This window comes from Tyto alba, unplaced genomic scaffold, assembly GCF_018691265.1.
Source record: "Tyto alba isolate M040663 unplaced genomic scaffold, T.alba_DEE_v4.0 Super-Scaffold_1, whole genome shotgun sequence".
NCBI lineage: Eukaryota > Metazoa > Chordata > Aves > Strigiformes > Tytonidae > Tyto > Tyto alba.
This window is the reverse complement of record NW_024881261.1, coordinates 29,061,622-29,082,346: the sequence shown is the minus strand read 5'-3', so window position 1 is coordinate 29,082,346 and position 20,725 is coordinate 29,061,622. Positions and strand designations below refer to the sequence as shown.

The 20,725-nt window shown below is 41.3% G+C and overlaps 1 protein-coding gene across 1 annotated transcript in view; it reads right to left on the bottom strand.

Moving 5' to 3' along the window:
• The window catches only part of TSPAN14 (tetraspanin 14), a 42,266-nt gene extending 22,218 nt beyond the window's left edge, over nucleotides 1–20,048 (bottom strand). Inside the window, exons 1-2 of the mRNA XM_042790116.1 lie at nucleotides 19,644–20,048; nucleotides 4,032–4,129 (exon numbers count right to left, since the gene is read on the bottom strand). Of these exons, the coding sequence (XP_042646050.1) occupies nucleotides 4,032–4,112 (81 nt within the window). The 5' untranslated portion in view covers nucleotides 4,113–4,129; nucleotides 19,644–20,048. The remainder of the gene's footprint in view (nucleotides 1–4,031; nucleotides 4,130–19,643) is intronic.
• Between the last annotated feature and the right edge of the window lie 677 nt (nucleotides 20,049–20,725).

The following is a 20,725-nucleotide window of genomic DNA, read 5'->3' as shown; positions in this document are numbered from 1 at the left end:
TTCTTTTAATTTCATTATGACAAATTAAGCTATTAGGCAAAAAAAAAAAAAAAAAAAAAAAAAAAAAAAGGCAGCTTTAAAATTCAAATGGAGGTCCAGCCTTGCTGTAATAGGGTAATTTCACTTGAACTTCTGAGCACTCCCTGCAGGGCTATCTTAATGGTTGCAATACTGACTCACCACTACTCATTAAAACAAGTGTGCTTGGAGAAGTTAAATCTTATTAGCATGCTTAAAAGGCAAGATCAAAAAGTAAATCACACATTAAAATCATGCCTAAGAAGACAGAGCCTCCACTCCCTTTCTTACAAGGGAAAGCCAAGCACAAAAAAAAAAAAAAAAGTAGTGATTTTGCCAGCTAGTTGTACACAACTAACTCAAAGCCATCAGAGCTGAACCTTCTATTGCCAAGATGCCCATCAGAAAAGATGAACTTCCAAAGAATAAAGATTTACAGATTTATAAAGGCTGACTAAACTGTGAGCTTCCCATTATTAAAATAGTAATATTTGTCCTGATTTCAATATTTTGTTCCACTGAAATCTATGTGAACTGTTTTTGAAACTTGACACAAATTGAAGAAAAGTAACAACCCACTAAAAATTTTAAATATTCTGTAAACTAAATCACCATATGCTTTAAAGTTTACACACTCACTGATATTATCTTTAGAGGTACATCGGGTAAGTGAATATGCATCTTTAGTAAGCGTGACAGAACAACAAATGCAACTATTTACATGCAAATTACTTGGCTTGTGAATAAACTGTGTTGTGAGTTGAGCTACAATCATACCTCCAGTAACAGCTTATATGAACTAAAGGCTGTCTGCAAACATATCTAAACACCATTCCTCATACCGATTATACAGTGGCCATCCTCACTAACACAAACACTCAAAAACCAGCTCTCCACAAGCACCTATCCTGCAAGTCAATAAAAGTAAATCAAGACTAACATTCCCTCCTTAAATGCTGCTTTTTCGAGTCATAGATACATTTCCCTTCTGATTTTGTAGTCCTTCAGTTCTTCTAAGACACATAGAAAATTTAATTTAATTGGACAAACCCATAGTCTGTAGAAGAAAAAGATTGTTAGACTAGTCATCCCAGTCAGCAGGATGTCATAGGCTCCTGAATCACTGTGTCAACTAAATGATTCATCCATTGCTTATAGGAGTGTCTACCCTCCCACTCAACATTTACATAGCTTGTTCTACAACTAAAGGTGCCGAACTCTTATCAAAAGAGCCGCAGTTACACATAATTTGCTAGGTCAACCTGATAATAACTTCTCAACAGAAGCTGCAGACGATTCATAGAGCAAGCTACCAAGACAACTAGTATTTCAGAAAACAAATTCCTTCAGCCAACAGATGAGATTAAGCACACAAGCTGTCTTTCAAATTTTCCTCAATTTTTCTGCATCTCTTCACAAATGATTCTTTAAGGAAAAGAAAAAAAAAAAATCCTTGGTTCTTCATCATTAATTTCAAGAGACTACAGTAAAAGAAATTTGAAAGAAGTGAAATGTAATGACTCTGCAGGGAATAAGAAAATAGAAAGAGACAAAATTAATTCCTGTGAAAAAGCAAAGGCAAATTCTTGATATTCTTCCCACTAAAGACAAAAAAAGTCAGTTTTTTAAAGGTTGTTTGCTCATCAAAAACAATAATAGATCCCAATTCATGAGACACTCACTAGAAAGCAGAGGTCTAGAAAAATCTTAATATATTAATGAACAAAGAGTCTATTTCTCACATACCCCTCCCACTACCTGCTGAAGAGCATCCGCCCAGTTAAAGTGATTTCTCTGAAAACCAGAATAACTTAACAAATACTACTTCTCATTGCATTACACTTCACGACAGGTACATGGGAGTTGCACTATATAGAAGAAAAGTAATTACAGAGCTGGTGGCCTTTGAGCACCTACTTTTTGACACAAGGCCATGATGGTAATCCTCAATTACTAGGGTGAGAAAAATCACTAACAAACATTTGCACTATGGCAATATTGTGTCCAAGTAAAAACATTTGCACTGTGGCAATATTGTGTCCAACTAACCCTTACTGGAAAAAGTTCCTACACCAGCACACATCCTGTTATCCACACAAGGATAAACTCCCTGTGGCTTAATGCTACAGTATCATGTTAAAACATTGCACTAATAAACAAGAGGTGGTAACAGTAGCAAAGTTCTGTGGTTTTCAACAACTATACCCAAAACACTGCAGTCTCAGTATCACCTGGCCTTTTTTTTTTTGAGGCTGAAGACAGCACAAAATTGATGATCAAGAAGCTCAAGACTCCCAGCTCTTCTCTTTAAGCAGTGACTTCCTATCCTACAGGTCTTGCTCTCAACAGAAAATTGGGCCAGATAACCTCCAGAAGTTGCACCAAAATCTAGACTTTTCTATGATTCTAGATTAATTCAGAGTTTTGTCCATCATACCTGCAGCTTTTAAAAAAAGCTTATTTTCTACCTTAAATACTGCCACAGCAGTCAAAATGTGCAGAAATTCTAATCTAGTTTACTAGTTTATGTGGGTGAACCAAGCAAAACACCAAGTCATTACTGACAAGTACGAACAAGACTGCAGCCTGCAATCTCTGTTCAGATACTAAATCCCTTTTTTTACTGAAGTTAGATGCAGATTTGGGTAGCAATTCTGTATATCTTAAATTTTAGGTAGTAAAGGTTAAAACATGGTTTAAGGAATCACAGCAAACAAATAGAATTAACGAATAGTCTTCTCTAGCATATCTGCTGATCTCAGACAAGTCAGAATCAGGAGAATTCATTTTTACTTTTAACTGAAAACATGTTGCTTCAACCACATACCACACTTCCACTCTTACTATGTGATCCTTTTGACTTTCAAAAAAATCTAAACATCTTGAGAAGAGGCTACCCATACTTAGAAGTATTTCCACTCTGAATCAGAACGCTAGTCCAAGCTGCTAGCACCAGGCATGTCACATATCTGCACTTCTCCATGACTACCCATGCTTTTCCACAACTGCAGTTTCCACTACTTCAGGTGCAAACTCCTAACATTTCACCTGCAAGTTCTGAAAAGAATAATCAAGTTTCTCAATTGCAACCTTACCCTCCCCTTCCCCTTACAGACATGTTAACTATTTCTAATGCAATGCTACACACTATCCTGGGAATAGCCTTTTTTTTCCAAGGTAGGTAGGTAGGTGCTTCAGTGAACTTGATTATCACACATCTAGAAACACCAGGTTTTGCACCCTTTTCATATTCACAGTTCTAAACAAACATTATAGTCAAGCTAGTCCCTGGCTAGGTATTTCAAGACAATATCAGAGAATTTAAATGCCATGCTCCGTGGGCAGCAAAGATCCTGACTATGTTGTAATGCCAGCTGGCAGTTCCTTTCTTCTCTTCTGAATAGTGTATTTGCAGCTACACCACCCCAACGGGGAGATCAAAGATGATCTGGAAGGAGACATTAGACAAGATTTCTCTTAGCAGGAAAGCAACTTAATATACCACTTAAAGGTAGCTTTAACCTTTGCCTAAACACAACCAGCATTTAACGACCTCTATCATTCAAAAGACAGAGGCCCTGTCACCAATAGCAGAGACTATACTATTTGCTTTTGACAAATCCTTTAAGCAGATCTTTCCTTTCTCCACTTTAAAAAAAAAAAAAAAAAAAAAAAAAAAAAAACACAAACAAACCAAAAAAAAAAAAAAACCACAAATGAAACAAAATACAAAGAGAACCATTATTGTGTATTTTATCTTCACTCAGAAGGTAAGACAGGAAGAAGGGGCAAGGAAGGGAAAGATTGTAAGGAATCAGTATCCATATAGTTTTCAATAATAATTATTTTCTCACATGGGATAGGCTTCTTCAATTCCAAAACACCCAGGACATACCATACATCAGCTTCCTGCTTTCACATAAATATTTCAGCCTGCTGTCTTCAACTGAGACATTCAGTTAATAAAACTGAGGTATGCCTAAAGTATTTCAGTGTCTACATTTTGCACTCACCCAGAAGACAATGTTGTAGCTGAAGAGCAGGTATTTGTACCAACAGCTGACTTCTGCATTAGAATATCGGTAATAGTGCATCTTCTATAGCACAGCACCTGCACAGAAAAGAGAATGAGAATTAGGCAATGAAAGATTTTAAGAATAAAGAATTTTCTCCCAGATCTCTCTTGCTTTCCTGAGAATGGGACTAGAGTAACCTTTACTTATGCCATTCAGAGGTATGTTCAAAGTCATCTCAGAAACTTCTTCTGACCCTGAACTCCCTCTAAGTATTTCTTGCTTAATAATCTTATCTTCTTTAAGCACCCTTATGTGGTAACAGGGAGGGACACCCAAAAAGGAAACTAGCTATACAGTTAGCCTAGGAAGATCTACATCAGCAAGCTGACTTTCATCCGCTTTTCTCACTCCTTCAAAACCATTTTACTTACACAGATGGCTGCCTGGACTTACGCAAGTGTCTAAACACACACCCTGTGGACTGCACATCCAACAACCTAGCTAGCAAGATGTTAGAAGTAATTACCTGGAAAACCTCAGTGTCTACAGATTGTTAAATACAATAGATAGCTGCACTCTGTCTTTTCCATACTTTAATGTTTCTTTACCAAATCAGTACCCTGTAAGAGGTTTTATTCTCAAGAACAAAAGCCCCACCATTAAACAGCTGAGATGCTCTGCAGAGTTCAGTTTTCTTGCTTCCTTAGAGATAAGATTCAACTACAACTGTTGATCAAATATGTCAGAGAACTACAGCTTTTCAGAGTATCATAACTAAACCACCTCTGCAGAAACGCCATGCATAGGGAAAAAAAAAAAAAAAAAAAAAGACACTTAAATTGAGAACTGGATCGGGGAAGACAAAGCATTCGCACAGCCCTCACATCCTAGAGGGAGCTGACCACACATGTGCTGCCTATGACAGGCAAGAAGCAGTTCCACATTTCAACCCTCCCCTCACTTGAGGTAAATGTTTTCCTCTCATAAGATGTCAGCTTGCAACAGGTATGCAAGCATAGAGAATTTTCAAACACCTCATAACTAAGAAAAAGATTTTAAGGACAATGATGACCCAGACATTCACAGACATCATGCAAAAACCAATCCTACCCAGCAAAGTCTGAAACCAAGGAACAGAGAACTGCAGATCTCCACCATATCCACAGCTATGAGATGGGAAAACTAATTTTTTTTGAACGGCAATCTGCATCTGGATGTAAAACACAATCCCACCATAAGAAGGAACAGAAGCAAATACATGCAGATTTAGGAATCCCTTTTAATACCGTAAACAGCTTGCTTTAGCTTTTAAGTGAAATACCGATTATTTTCCAGGACAATGATGGAGTATTACCATCAGTGTAATTGGAAGAGCTTATTTTTTGAAATCTCAACACCAGTATTTCAAGACTTACCTTACACTTTTTCCCCCTGAACCTAACCACACTCATACAAACAGATCAAGGGCACACAACACACATATCCAGCCCATGAGACTATGGACAAAGATCCCAGACTGATTTTCCTTCCAGAAATCTCCCCATGCCAGGCCTGGCTTCCATCTGGAAGCAGACTGAAAGTCTCTCCTTGGTCCAGACACATCCCCCCACCCCTCTTCAAGCCCAGCCAAATGGAAATAGTTTGCAGAAATGCAGAGAACATGTAGAAAAATCTAAGGAGGGTACCTTTTGGTAGAAGACTCCATAGCTATAAGCAGTTATGGATAAAACAATTGGAAAATCATGTGACTTGGCATACCAAAGTAAGATTACAGGACTCAGAATAATTTCTGCTTTTTTTTTTTTTTCAAGCTAAAATGGCCTACTTTTGCATAAGATGAATTTTCAGATCATACTGAAAGTTGGTAGGTATTACTCAGAAGTCATACGGATCCACTTGACATGAAGTAGATTAGTTTGTATATAATAAAGCCAGACATCATCTACATAGCCTTCATGTATATGCTACCTATGCAGGTTGCTTAAGGTACATTACCCACAGGTGACATTAGATCAGTGCATCTGGACAGACACAGTAGCAACAGAAAAATCATTAAAAGAAGGAATTACTCCTCGTGACTCCATACAAGATGGAATAAAAAAATTCCATACAAGACTGAGTAAAAGTGAGTTGAGTCAGAACTAAAACATGTTTTCCTCAATAGCCCCAGTAAAGGGACTGAACTTACAAAATGAACTACTTCGATGGTTTCAGAGAAACAGCAGAGTCTGGAGAAAGACTAAAGGGCATAATTGCACATTCCTACCAAAATAAAATCTGCAAAATTTGTCAGGGTAGAGAGTGTGAGCATTCACCGTTAACACCTGAGCTTGATATTTCCACAGTTCTGATATTGATTTCCATAGTTTATACCGAATACTGAAAACAAGTTATTTTGCCTTCCTAAACCTCACCTTTAACTAGGTTCTAATGTTCACTGTTCATTCATAGCAAAAAGCACTTACACTTTGTTAAAACAAAGAAAACTGTACTTTATGGCAGTACAGACAATGACTGGAAAGGACCTTCCTAGATGTGACCCAGTCACATACATAAGCTAAGTTTTGCAATACACATTCCTAAGTAGTTGACAGTTTTGTTTCCTCATGCCCTGGTTCAGCTTTAGTTACTGACCTTTTCAACCCACTCAGCTTCACAGAGAACATTTAGGAATCTTACTATTATGAGACATAGTAAAGAAGACTTGTTTAAACACCACCCTCCTGACATGCTTTTCTAAGCCTGCAGCTGAGAGAATACAAGAGAATAAACCAACGCTTGTTCTTCTCAATTTATTTCAGTCTCTAGCTCCAAATGGCAGTTTATATTTCAACAATCAATAGCCATACACTTGTCCAAGTCAGTAAATCTCATAGGTCTGGGGAAGAGAGGGAAAAGAGGGGACCCTAGCAGACAACAGCAGAACCCCACTAATCTGAGCTGCGTTCAAGACTCCATTTGCAACAGTGTAAACCCGTATTACAGCAATACACTGTCTGCCAGAGCAAATGCATTCTCCAGAGGCAGGCACACCGAGGCCTCCATCGCTGTTCTGCCTCCCTCCCTGTGAAAATCAGGATCCTGGCAAAAAAAGACAGGAGCAGCAACTGTAAAATGTACATACTATTAATAAGAAACATCACTTTTGCTGCTGCTACCATTACAAAAAAGGAGGTAGCAGGTGGCATTTAGCTAGCACATCACTCAATTCCATAAAAATTGGGTTGTACTAGACAAAGAAGCTTAAAATATAATCTGAGTAAGAAAGACAAGCATGCCATTTCAGGACCTGAAATACAAACATCGTCTGAAGTCTTACTTTTTGTTAGGTTGCCCTCCCTGGCATTGGGACATACATCCAACTGTTCAAGCCCCAACTTCAGTGAAACTATTCACAGGAATAAGAACATCAAAAGTACCCTTACTGATAAGCACCACTCCCCACCTACCTCATTTTGATCACCAGCTTGTAAGACATCTCTCCCCACTTCCCCATACAGCTAGCAAGATGCGCCAGTCAATGCCAATCACAGTATCTTCACAGAATGAAAAAGCAAAATGCCCTTTTTTTTTAATGCTCTGAAGTGACAGGGGGCTTAGTACTACCAGTACTGGCTCCTTGTTGCTGTCCTATAACAGTTACCTCCCGAAACACCTGCCCTATATTAAGAGCAGGTTTAACTTACTCTCTTTGCTTAGCCTCATCAGGAGTCTTTTGGTTCTTCTTGATGGACCACCAAACAGCATATGGAGCAGTGTAATCACTACTGGTGTGGGAGTGACATTCTGACATAATAAATCTAAAGTGTATGTGTGTCTGACTTTTTCCCCTAACCCTACAAATAAACAGACCAAGCAATCCACTCAAGGCCACATAGCTACCTTCTCTATGTTTATACTAAAAGCAGTCTCAGTATTAGATAGGTTTCCTAACGTAGGAGGGCCATCTGTTACCATCTAGAAACCTGCTATATCAGTATTTCATTTAATTTACATCATAGGCTACATAACTATGGCTAGTCAACACTACAAAACACTTGGAAGATTAAAGTCGTATGTGGGCAGCATAGACTAGTAGCTTTCTCTACTGTGTTTCAGACAAAGCAAGTCACATTGTGTCAGCTGACAGTTATCACCCACTCATGACAACAGGAATTTCTAAAAATTAAATACAGAGCACTGCTGCTTTGGTAGAATATGTAATTTTGTCTTGGTGTTTACAGCTTCAGTGAGAGGAACAAAATGTAGTCATTCATTAAGAGGCTACTGCCATTTCCAAAGCATTCTACACCCACAGATTCCATTCTTACCTTCAAAACACTACAGCAGTGATATTCATAGTCTATAGATTTTAACTCTCATAAAACAGATTCTGTGATATATTAAACAATCTAATTTGGATATGCAGGGAAATCCTCACAGATAAGATGTTAAATCTAGAACAAAAACATTTGGAACACTAATGCACATCTCTAGATCTAGGTCCACAAATTCTTTTGACCCTTAGGATGCATTAACTTTACAAGGCAGACCTAAGTCACACTGAAGTTCCAGGTTCAGCGAGTACTGCCGCCATACATAGTCCTGATCCCCGTCCCTGCTCCCTCCTAAAATCCACAACCATTAATCATCCTGTTCAAGTGGAGGAAACAATCACACAGCAAATCATGTAGCAAATCTTCAGATCAATCCTGTGATCTTGTACCACTTGCCAAGAATAAAAGTTTTAAGCCTTCCAGTTTACCTCCCCAGAGCTCATACAAATACCAGTGTGGGTGCAGTCAGGAGGTGACAGGAGGACAAGGATGGAAGGCCAGAAGCAGTGCTAGCTTCTGAGGGTGCTCATGGAAATGCAGCATCCCTGCAGTGCCAGCCTACACCAGCACCACAAGTTCCACTACACCTGAAGCCAACACTGAAATAGATGAAGCTAGGGGAACAGGGGCAGAACTGAGGCAAGAGAAAACAAAGAGAAATTTTATTTTGTAAGCTGTTGGCTGCTCCCCCCATCATTTATCAATACAAAGCACCAAGTCTATATGAAGCCGGTGAAGCAAATCAACAAAGTCAAAAGAACACACTGAGGAGCAAGATTAATTTTTAAAATACAGCAAAAGATGCACTTTGACCTATCATTTGTTTTGATATGACTACTTCATTCCATCACTCCATCAACACCAAATCTATATCAAAAAGCATCAGTTCATTTATTTAAGACATAGGGCCATTAAAAATAATTGTCATATTCTTTGGAGGTGCTCAATCAATGGTGATATTTTTTGTGAAGGTGAAAGAAAGATTTATTCCTGACCAGGGATAGTTCAGGGATTTTCTTAGGACCTTCTGAAAATGAAGCAACTCGGAGGCACCTACAGACTGCTCTTTCCACATGCCAGAGAGCAGCTGACCACCAAGGGAGTCGTCTGGGTGCTGGGCATCAAATCTTTATGTGTAAGGACTGAGCTGCTGCAACACAAAGGCAAGAAAAACTGACAGGATTTGAAGCTCTTACAGACTTAACTGTTCCTTGACATAGAGCGAGTAGCCCTGTCAATGATTCAGGAATTCCCTGCAAGCATGTGTCATTTTTATTTTTGTAATTTTGTCTCCAAGGAACTCCAACTGGAGCCTCACAAAGAAAGCACAAGCTTCTCAAGGAATACAAGTATAGCATATTTACTTCTGCTGCAGTCCAGAAGAGCAGCGAAAGATTTGCTCGTTCTTAGAGGTAACGTGATGATTATTTAACAAAAGGATATTTTTCAACCTGGAAGATCATGATGCCAGGCAGATATTGTTAATAGGTTATCCCTGTTTTACTAGGAGACATGATCTTTTGGGGCTCTTATTTTTGTAGTGCACTGAAGACTCAAAGTCCTCAAAGTATTTAAAGAATATTTCAAGCACAAGTTGGTCCGACGCAAACTACAAAACCATCCCTCAAGAGCAGACCTAATCCTCCATATAAATGGCAAGTTTCATGTTTCAGTGACCAGGCCTTATTCACTACAACACAAACTGCACCTTCAGAAAACATGCAGGGAACATACATCAGTGTTCCCAAACCCAAAACAAGGAAGCAGCAATTAAGAAGAACTCCAACCCAGCTCTACAGATAACTCTCACTGAAGTTATGCATGTGCTTTTGGCCCAGCCACTACTTTTATGTGGATGAGTTGGATAGGAAATATCATTTAGAAGTACACTGAAAGTAGACTAACATTCATAATGTTAATGTTAAATTCTTAAAAAATAATCTACATAGGTACCAAGAAGCATCATCTCTTAGCCCCTCCTGAACAGCCTACCTCACTAACATCAATACTTTGGCATAAAAGCTCTACACTGCACAACTATAATTCAAGGAGCTAGTCAAGCTATTATTCATGGGGTATTTTCAGCTCCACTTGATTTCTTAAACTAACAGAAATACACTAAAGGAAGACTTGAAAAAGGGAAGAAGAATTAGGGATCACTCCCACAGCTGTGAAAAAGCACCAACAGAGGACAATAGCAGTTGTAACAATTTCACTTTTCACAGTTCTTCACACAAGAGCTACCAAAATATATGGTTTACTATATCATGCTTTCACACGTTAAAGTCTTTACTACTACTTAACTATAAAAGCTACTAACAATGCTAAAAAAAAAAATCCACAAAACAAAAGCAGATCAAAAAATTACATATTTTCATTTATACAAACTGGTCAACATGAAAGCCAATGACTGTAGAATGCAAGTACTGAGCATGTGAATTCAAACTGCAAATATTTTCTGAGAAGAGGTACAACTCTACTCAGCTATCCACTAAATTTTACTAGGTTTATGCTACTTCTGCTTCACTGACCTCAGGTTCACTAAAGTAATAAGTGAACAGAAAAGAGACTTTCCGCTCCAACATACAGCAGTGCTTGACAAAGGCACCAGCTAAAAAGACATGGATCTCTTACCTAGTTCAAGGGAAATCTGCTCAAAGTAGCTGACTGCAAATAAAGTGCACACTCCATATTCTGACTTCAAGCAAGAGATAGCACGGGAAGCAGAAAGGAAAGAAAAGGAAATGTCACAAGTGAACTGAGTCTAAAAGCCAACGATTTTCCAAACATAAGAAGTCTAAAAGACAGTAGAAGAGAAAAAAAATCTTTTTGTAAGCTGTCAGGCTCTTCAATAATACTTAAGAATTGTGGGCAACAGCAGGAATACAGGATGTAGGGCCTTCACTGACCTTACCCTTAAAAGCACTATGGGATAACCCACGCTCATACAACTTAAAACTCAGATTACACTAAAATAAGTAAACCAACACTAGACACTGTCACTGCAGTTCAATGGATGGCTCATTAACATTTTGGGAAACTCTGGAAAAATCTTTCATGTCTAAGAATTTTCTTTAAACTAAAGTATTGACCAGTTCCACCTGAATAGGAGTTTGCCTATGTTGTAACTTATTTAGTATATGCAACAAACCAGAAGCTATGTTTTCCTTCTAGGTATTGTGAAATGCACAGAAGCGTGTCAGTCATTCTGACCAGGAGTTTATTCACTCCAGGGAGCAAAGTCTGTTAGAACAAGTAGCCAGAACAACCTTAGCTAATCAAAACTTCTCGGCTTCTTTCTACTACCTCTCATGAGAGCAGATACATACCCACTCCCTGTAACATCAACAGTAGCAAGGCAAAACTCAAGGTCTCAAATTAAAACAAGCATGTAATTTGACTTTTTTTTTGGTTCCAACACAAGGCTTTGGAACACTTACAAAGTAAATATTTTGAGGAGCCAGAACTTCCAGTTTTGGAAATAATTTTATTTTTATTTAGTGATCCAACAGTAACAGAACCTACTCCATACACACTACCTGCTCCCTCCTATACCTCCATACGGGCCAAAAAGTTTCAAGAACAAAATGGGTCCTCCATTTGCCATACCACTTTACATCACAAAAATAAGTCACAACTTAAAGGAGAAAAGACAAGAAGCCACGAACTGTCTTTGCTGACAAATCCGCTCCTCCTTCAGAGAACATCCTAAACTTTTACACATATTGTGGCTTTCCTCCTTTTATAGGAATGCACTTGTTCAAGTCTCTAGTTACATTTCAGACAAAAAGGATATCATTTTATTTTCTTTTTTCCATAAGAGAGAAAAACAGGAGACTGATTATAGTAATATATGCTAAGGAAATGACAAGCATATAATTTGTTATGGTTTTTGTTGTATTGTTTGTTTGTTTTTCTTAAAAACATTCTTTGCTTTGGGTATAACATGCAGTCTGTCCACATCCACACCATATTTCTTAGCCTTTACACTGCATGTTTCTATATATATATTTATATAATATATACATATATATTATGTATAATAAAATACAAATATATTTTAACAATTTAAACCAGCTCAAGCTATCTAAGTTAGAAGAATTCCAGCACTGACATCTGATCTCCAGTAATGAGCATGCTAAGAAATGAATGCATCTAGCTGTACTTCTGGTTTAACAATGCTGACTCCATATCATGGAGACATGGCATGGAGATGAATCCATAAAAGCTCAATTTTTTTCTGCCCTCCCACCCCAAACAACAGGACTCATGCTTTCAAACACCAAGTAAATGCTCATTCCAAATGAGGCACCCTCCCAGCACCAGGGAATGCTACTTACTGGGGGTTGGGGTGTTAATGAACGTTGGGTTTGGGGACAATGCTGTCAAAGCTTTCCTTCTTTTTCTGCCCTTCACCTTGTACACCAACTGCATTCACAACACACCCAGGAGAACTTTATTCTACATGTCAAGCAGGACAATCACTAGCTCGTACGCCACAAGAAAAAATAGCTCTTTGTGGCCACATACAGCGCCAACAACCATGTAATTATTCTCCCTACCACCTGACTTTCTGGTAAAGAAACACATTTGTGTGACTTCCAAAAACCAACTAGAAGGTAAACCTCTAGCACAACACTAGAAAACATTAGGAGATGTGACAAAATGGCATTCAAACACCTCACAACCCTAACCACCGCCAGCTCTTCAGCAGACTAGATGTCTCAGCCCAAAGACACAGAAATAAGCTAATGCTTCAGGAGAAGTAGCAGGTAGGTTTGCAGAGCACCCTGCACACGCTACCACAACACAAGGCGAAAGAATTAAAAAGACAAAGACCAAAGCTGCTTCAGGCCAAGCCCATGCTTGAACAGCTCCAGCCCTTCCCCCAGGAGCCAGTGCTCAGGCGGGGTCGTGAGAAACCCTCGACTGTCTCGCTGGAAGACTCTGCATCCGCCCCAGGGGAAGGAGGAAAAACAGGCTTTCCACCTCTCAAGATTACGCCAAGAACAACACGGTGCCATTAAGAGATCAGGGCAGCAAAGGCTGTGAAGTGACACTGCCGGAGCTCCTTCCAGTGCAGACGTGAGTCCCTGCAATAGCTAACTGCAAATGCACCAACAGAATTAGAAGGTGCAGAGGTTAGACACAAATATTTCCTAATCTGTGCCTTTAATAAAAGTGAAAAAACAAATACCTCCAGAGGAAAAAAAAAAAAAAAAAAAGTGAGAAAACAGGAAACTGCCATCTTAACAGGCTGACGGAGTGACGGGTTACACACACAGCACGGCCCAAAAAAAAAAGAGCTGAACACCACCTTCCCTTCCAATTTGTCCCAGATGGACAAGGTTTTTCAGCTGAACTCCCTTCTGCTTTGCAGAAGCAGACCACTATGACCACTGCAGCAAAATGCCTTTTGCAACCTCTGCACACCATATGCTTTGCAAAGAAAGCCGCCTTGATGTCTTCAAAGAGTCATCTCACTAATTGCCTATCTATTAGTTTCGAGTCAGACAACTTTTTAGATTAACTTTCGTCCTTCACAGGCTTGCCATGCAGACAAACTGAAGTAACTTAATACTCAGCGCAGGCTAAAAAGCTTTGCTGTTCTGTACCATTTATTATATATAGCTATACCACTGCACTCATATTCCACACAACATTAAATACTTCCCTGAGCACCATTTAGTAACAAACTGTTGAGGGGAAAGAAATGTGCATCAAGAGAATCAGCTCCATATTCCAGCAGTCAGAAGGCTGCTGTTACATGCAGACCAAAGCCCAACATCTCAGGTGTCTTCCTTCAGATGCAAGTTACTTGAAGTTATTCCCTTTGTTTTCTATTCCAGAAGTTTCTAGATGTCAATGTACACGTTTCAGCACTGATTTTATACCCTAAAGGAAGAGTAGACAGCTCTCACCAAGCAGAACAAATCATGCTCTTTTTGAAATATTAAAATTCACAGTGTTCAGCTGCCTCTGAATACTTTGCTTCGTTCTGCTTCCTGTAACTGCTGCTGCAGCAACTGGAAGCTGCCTTGTTACCTCCAAGACCATCAATTATTTAAAGAAACCACCTTTCCAGAGAGACTCGAGTATCAATTATTTAGTCTTTGAGCAGGAAACAAAAACCTTTAAAACAGGAAAAAAGATTTCTGGAAAGGGTCATTGAGCCACATGAACAAATTTAGCTTTGTACACTAGCAACCTGTCTGAAAGAGAATGAAAAGGCCAAAATAAAACAACCCATAAGAAAGCCAGAAGCTGATATGCACACACAAGCTCAGCAAGTGCCCGAGCCTATTAGTGACAAAGGAAGAACAACTACATTGGGGGCTTCAGCACAGGTCTTCACATGGAAGACCTTTATTGATTTGTTCCAAGTGCCTGCTCTCTAGACTGAGAGTGCAAGACCGAAGAGAAGCTCTGCTGTAATACCAGGACAACATTCAGCAATGCTTACTACAAAGATCAAGAGGAAGCAAACCTCTATGTTTATTACACCCTTGTCTTTCACATTCAGGTTTAGATTAAGGACTTTCAACGCTATGATTTTCAGCTTTTGCACGGACTTCTAGAGACAAGGACACAGAAACAGCGCTCATAAAAAACATATGTATGCACACAGTCTGGTAAAGTACAGAAATTCATTCACTTAGACGTATAATGTATGAGCTTTACTACAAGGAAAGGGATAAAACACTGTTGTTGCTCTCGAAAAGGAAGAGAGACAGGAAACACTGAAGCAAAACAAGTACTGGTCCCCCCCTTCCAAACAGGGGCTGAGGCACACTTTGAACCAGAAAGCAAAATAAACTTGTATTTAAATCCTGCTGAGAGCCCAGGGCTTGGGTACGGTTCCTCTTGCGGTCAGCATATTTTATTTTCATTTGCTAAAAGTTTTCTGCATAAGCAATAATAGAATTCAAGTGTGAATAATCAAGCAGAATGGTACTTCTCTCTCAAAGGGCTTCAATTCCAAGATATACGTCAGACTGGTAAAGAAAGTCAGCAGAAGCCTAGCTATTCAAGACAGTGGTTTCAACTGTAAACACTGCAATACCTTATCCTTTCAGCATTTGAGGATCACCATTTTCTGCAGGTTAAATCCTTCACTGTAATCCTCACCTGTGACATGCCTAAAAGAGAATTTACTCAACAATGACTTTTCAGCTCACTGGCCATACTGAAAACAGGTTTTGTTCAGTCATCCAGAATAAAGAGAATCTGTTTTACAATGCAAAAATTCAAATACAAGATGTTCAACTATATTTAAGTAATTAAATTGTGTCTGTTTTCAAAATGAAGTCATCTGAACACTTCAGGTTCCCCTCCCCCCCCCCTTTTTTTTTTTGATTGCTAAATTCAAAGCAGATCTCAGCTTTTTGGGGAGGACCCAACTATTAAACTTTAAACCCCACACATATCTACCTTTGATGAGCCTTACTCTGATCATCTCTGACATTGTTCTTAACCTTTCCTTTATCAGATGCTTTCAGCTGAGCATGAGCCAAAGGGTCAGGAAGAATCCTGTTCCTGTCCAAACTGCACTAGGGGATGGAAGGATGAATCAGTACCCTCACACAAACTACCAACACTACAGTCCTAAAAGACCCATAGATTTTAGGACTGTGCAATACCAGTGAAGATGACACATGACTGTCCTTTGGACACACAATCAGAAGCCGCCTGAAAAAGGACCATTTCTCAATTCCCCCTTACCAAGAGCCCAAAACATTCACTCTGAAGTGAAGAAAATTCTTCTTTGAAAGTTTGATTTACTTCATCTGAGGTACTTCAGCTTAGAGCAACATAAGAACCATAGCATGTTCATGGATTTTGTGAACTGCAGCCTGTTTGCCTTGGAAACGCAACACAGATGCCAAAGTACAAAAGTCCGTTCTATCAGAAACGGGAAATTTTGACCCAGGAAGCCAAGTGCAAAGCAGCATGGCACAAAAAGCCCACAAGTAAAAACACTCTTGATTCACACGTGAGGCATAAATGTCTCCTTTGTCTGGTATCTGAAACCCACATATTTTACCATATCCCATCCAAGCCGAATTTTTTGTTTTGTGAAAGCAGAAAATGGCATAAAAGAAGGATCTGTATGAACGATTTTGACAATAGGTCTGTGAACTCCACTTCCACACACACCACTCCCTCTCCACACACACACACACACACACACACACCCCCCCCCGAGATTTCTATTCTAACACAGTGATATCAGAACAAGAGTTTAATTTATTTACGCTCAGCAGTGCTCAAACTGTGCCACACCTAAAACAGGATGGGATATTTGACAGAAGACTGAGAATTGTAGGAGTTTCTCAGTGGAAAAATCTACCCTCTCCCCCTTTTTTTTTTCCTCCAAACATCAATTTACAGGTAATGGCCGACTGGGAGGCAAACACCAAAGCTTCATAAACTAAATATAACGGCCCTTTAAGAAAATCAGAGGACAACCCTAAGGCAAAACGATCTATAAGGGATCAAAAAGCATATTCCTCAGTTAATTAGAAGTTAGCCTACAATTTAAACTTCATCCAGATTATCAACACATTTGCATCCAGACATGACCAAATTCATAACACACCATGTCAACAATTTTCTTGCTACATCTAAGAGCAAAAAGTTACTTCTTCAATACCAAATGAAGTGCCCCAATTAGACAGCATTTTAGGGTTCAGAGCAAGGGCTTTTTATGATTCTTTCATTAGGTATTACAAGGCCTAAAACTAGCAAAAGGTAGCCCAGAACATACCCCATTTCAGTCCTGTCAGGTATGTTACCTATATGAAGGCTCCTAACAAAGGGGATTTTTTTCCTTTTCTGCCACACTTCCCACCCTAGTCCCACAAGGGGGCAAGAAGCAGAGGAAAGAAGAAAAAAGCACAAGATTAATTATTCTACAATGCACTAAATGTCAGGCAAAGCCTATGCCCTGAAACAAGAGTAAGACTCAGTTAAGACTTAAGTGAAGTTTCTTCTGATTTGGTCTTCTTATTTGGGGACTGGAGATAACACTTCGACACAAAGGAAGCTAAATGGATCAACTTACACTAAATAAAATCACAGAGAGCTCACACCAGACAGAAGAGCAACTGTCAAATATTTTGATATAGGTCTAGCAACTCCATTATGAGCAAGAACACCAAAAATACACGGTTGGCATTTTGCTTTAACTTACTTGCACATTGTTTTTCAACACTATTATAAATGCATTTCCAAACTTTTGGGAAGCTATTTCTAAAAACTGCTGCTTCAGTGGCATTGTCATTTTGAACATGAAAATCTTCTAAGGACAGGCAACACTACTATGTTCTTCCTCCCCACCCCACAAGAACACAAGGACATACATCATACCCTAAAAGTACCTTCTTCTCATGTCATTAGCCAGAAGATAATACTATTCCACCAACACAGATATCCTGGATATGCTTAAAAAAAAAACAAAAACAAAAACAAAAAAACAAACAAACAAACAAAACACAAAAGCTGCAGAGTAGTTTCCCCCACAGCTCATTCCTATTTCACACCAACAAGTAGACTTGAATCCGCCCCTAACCCCTTCTCTCCCCTCACAATTCCTGTCAAGCAGATAGTGGTAGCATCTCAGCCATCCACACCCAAGCATTTAAAGTGTCACACATTTACTCTGAGCATGAAGTGGCTCAGGAATTCGTAAGAGCATGTGAGTACTGATGCCCAACTCACTAATGGGGATAGCCAGAAAGGAAATCATCACCCCAGACAGCATTTATGAACAAGATATGCCCTGTACTTTCATCCTCTAGGAACTGGTTTCCTTCCATTTTACTCAGAGTTCTAGGTCACAAGCTTTATGCTCCGGAAAAAAAAAAAACAAAAAAAAACAAAAAAAAACAAACAAACGAAAAACCACCCACCAACAAACAATCAAAAAAAAACCCACCACCCCACACCCACAAAAACACCACCACACCAGTGCTGGAAAAATCCTATCCTGCCAGTTAACTTAAAATATCCTTCCCTCCATCATCACCTTTGAAGGCCTACTAAGGCCAACACAATAAGTAACTTATCTTATTTTTACAGCGTTATTTTTATTATTATTATTCAGAAAGGCTCAAAACTAAACCACTAAGTCTACATCGAGTACGTGAGGTAAGGTCACATGTATGATTAAAAGCCTTATGCAGACTCTCTGAAAGTCCAAAATCGTGGTTTGTTCTACACACACAAAAACAAGTCAGTATTGAAGTTGGGCTGGGATAACACCACAGGTCCTTCCTAATACCAAGCCTTTTCCATCTTAGCTTAAACCCTCTCCCTTCACACATGCGAGAATGCACAAGGGCCATTCCCTTCCTTAAAAAAAATACAAGTTTACAAAGGAAAAAAACCACCTTCCCCACATTAACTGTACATAATGTATTTTACTTGAACTCTTCTCACAGGGTCTGTATGCAGTAGCTTCTCGGCAGCGCTCTGTAGCGGTCACAGACCAGGAATAAAACATACACCTGAAACTACAAAGACAACCGGCTAGAAGGTAAGTGGCCAAACGGGAGCTGGTGATGTGTTAGTTATCCAAACCTCCATCCTGGGACCCCACAGGAGCTGAAACAGGCTTTGCCAGGACGCTGAAAGGGTGTCAGAGAGGTTCCTCGCTAACACAGCTTACAAGTAATTGAAGTTGAAATTTAAGAGAAAAAAAAAAGTCACAGGCCTCAATCCTCACACACATGGAGCAGCTGCTTCTGCTACCAGCACCGCCTGGATCGCGGGCAGGGGCTGGCAGCAGCCGGTGCCACGGCGGAGCAAGCAGGCTGCAAACGCCGCCCTGCAGCTGCAGCACCCCGATAGGCTTATTTTTTTTTTTTTTAAAAAAAAAAAAAAAATTAGAATTATTTTTCTCCCTTGTGGCACCTCACTCAACGAAACAACTTCGCGTGAACTCCCAGAGGAAGGCTCGCCTGGCCTCCCCGGCTTCCTTTAATGGACTAGGACAATGGCAGAGGCGCCCCACAGCCCCACGTTTTCGGTAAACTTAGAAAGTCTGAGGGCTGCTGCCCGCCCCGAGGGAGGGCAGCCGGGCAGCGCTGGCTCCCCGCCCGCTTCAATGGCTGCCAGCTCCCAGCGGGTCTCGTAGGGGAGAGCAGTGCTCCGGGGCGGGGGGGCGAGGTGTCAAAATGCCGGTGCTTAAAGACGGGGGAGGGGGGGCGAAAGCAGCACTCCGTACGGCGGGGAAACGGCGCGACGCCCGCGGCTGAGGGGGATGACCGGGCCGGGGCGGGCAAGGACTCACCGGGGCAGGAGCCTTCTCGCTAAGTTTCGCCAAGTTGGGCGGAGAGCGAGGCGGCGGGCGGCGTAATCGGGGTCCCTCCGCTGCCTCGGCTAGTCCATGGACGCGGCGCGGCGGCGCTCCCGGACCCTCCCCGCGTCGGCGCGGCCGGCCAGCAGTGCCTCTCCGCGGCGCCGAGCCCAGCCCAGCCGAGCCGCCCCGCCGCTGCCGCGCTCCCACCGGGGACCGAGGCAGCGCGGAAATGCACGCCCGGCCCGCCGGCCACGCCCGCTCCCCGCACGCAGCCGTGCTCCACACAAAGGGGACGCGCAGGAGGCCCAGCTCTCGCTCCGCAGCCCCCGGTGCCGCGGACCTCTGGGCGGCTTGGCTGGCTGTGACCCCCCCCGGCCCCAGGCGTTCCCCGAGCCGGCGGCGGAACCCCGGTGCCCCACAGGGACCGCGAGGCCGGGCGGAGGCTGCGAGCGCCTGGGGCCCCCGCCCCGCCCCAGCGGCGGGAACGGCCGCCCCTCACGTTCCCGCCGTCCCTTCCCCGCGGGGCGACCCCTCACAGCCCCCTTCGGCCGCTCAGCTGGAGGAAGACCGTGACCGCTCAGCACAGCGGCCAGCTTTTTTTTTTTTTTTTTTTAGACGATTTGTTGTCGAGATGGGCCGCGTCCCCCGCCCTGCGGAAGAGGCTCAGAAAGCCGGCCTACCCCGCCCCGCCCCGGGCCGGGCTGAGGGAGCTCGGCTGTCCCCCGCGAAGCCGCCCGTCCCCTCAGCGGCGTTTCGGGGGCTTTCGGAGTGAGAACTAGCATGCTAGGGACAGTACTTTCGTTGTAATATTGAAGGCACAATCGAGCTTTACCTGGAGAGCCAGAAGGTGAAGGAAAAAAATAAAGCTACCCTGAAAAATATTTTGAGTCTTCAGGCATCACAGGGTTTTTTTTTAATCTCTTTCGAGGCCCTGGGAAGATGGAAGGGAGAGGAAGGAGCAGCTGAGTCGTGGATTTTTAAACCCATGTGGTGAGCAAGTGATAGCTCACACCTGAGGTAGTCACCGCGTGGCAGGTGGAGAAATGCCCTCCCCTGTCTAGCTTCGCTCCTAA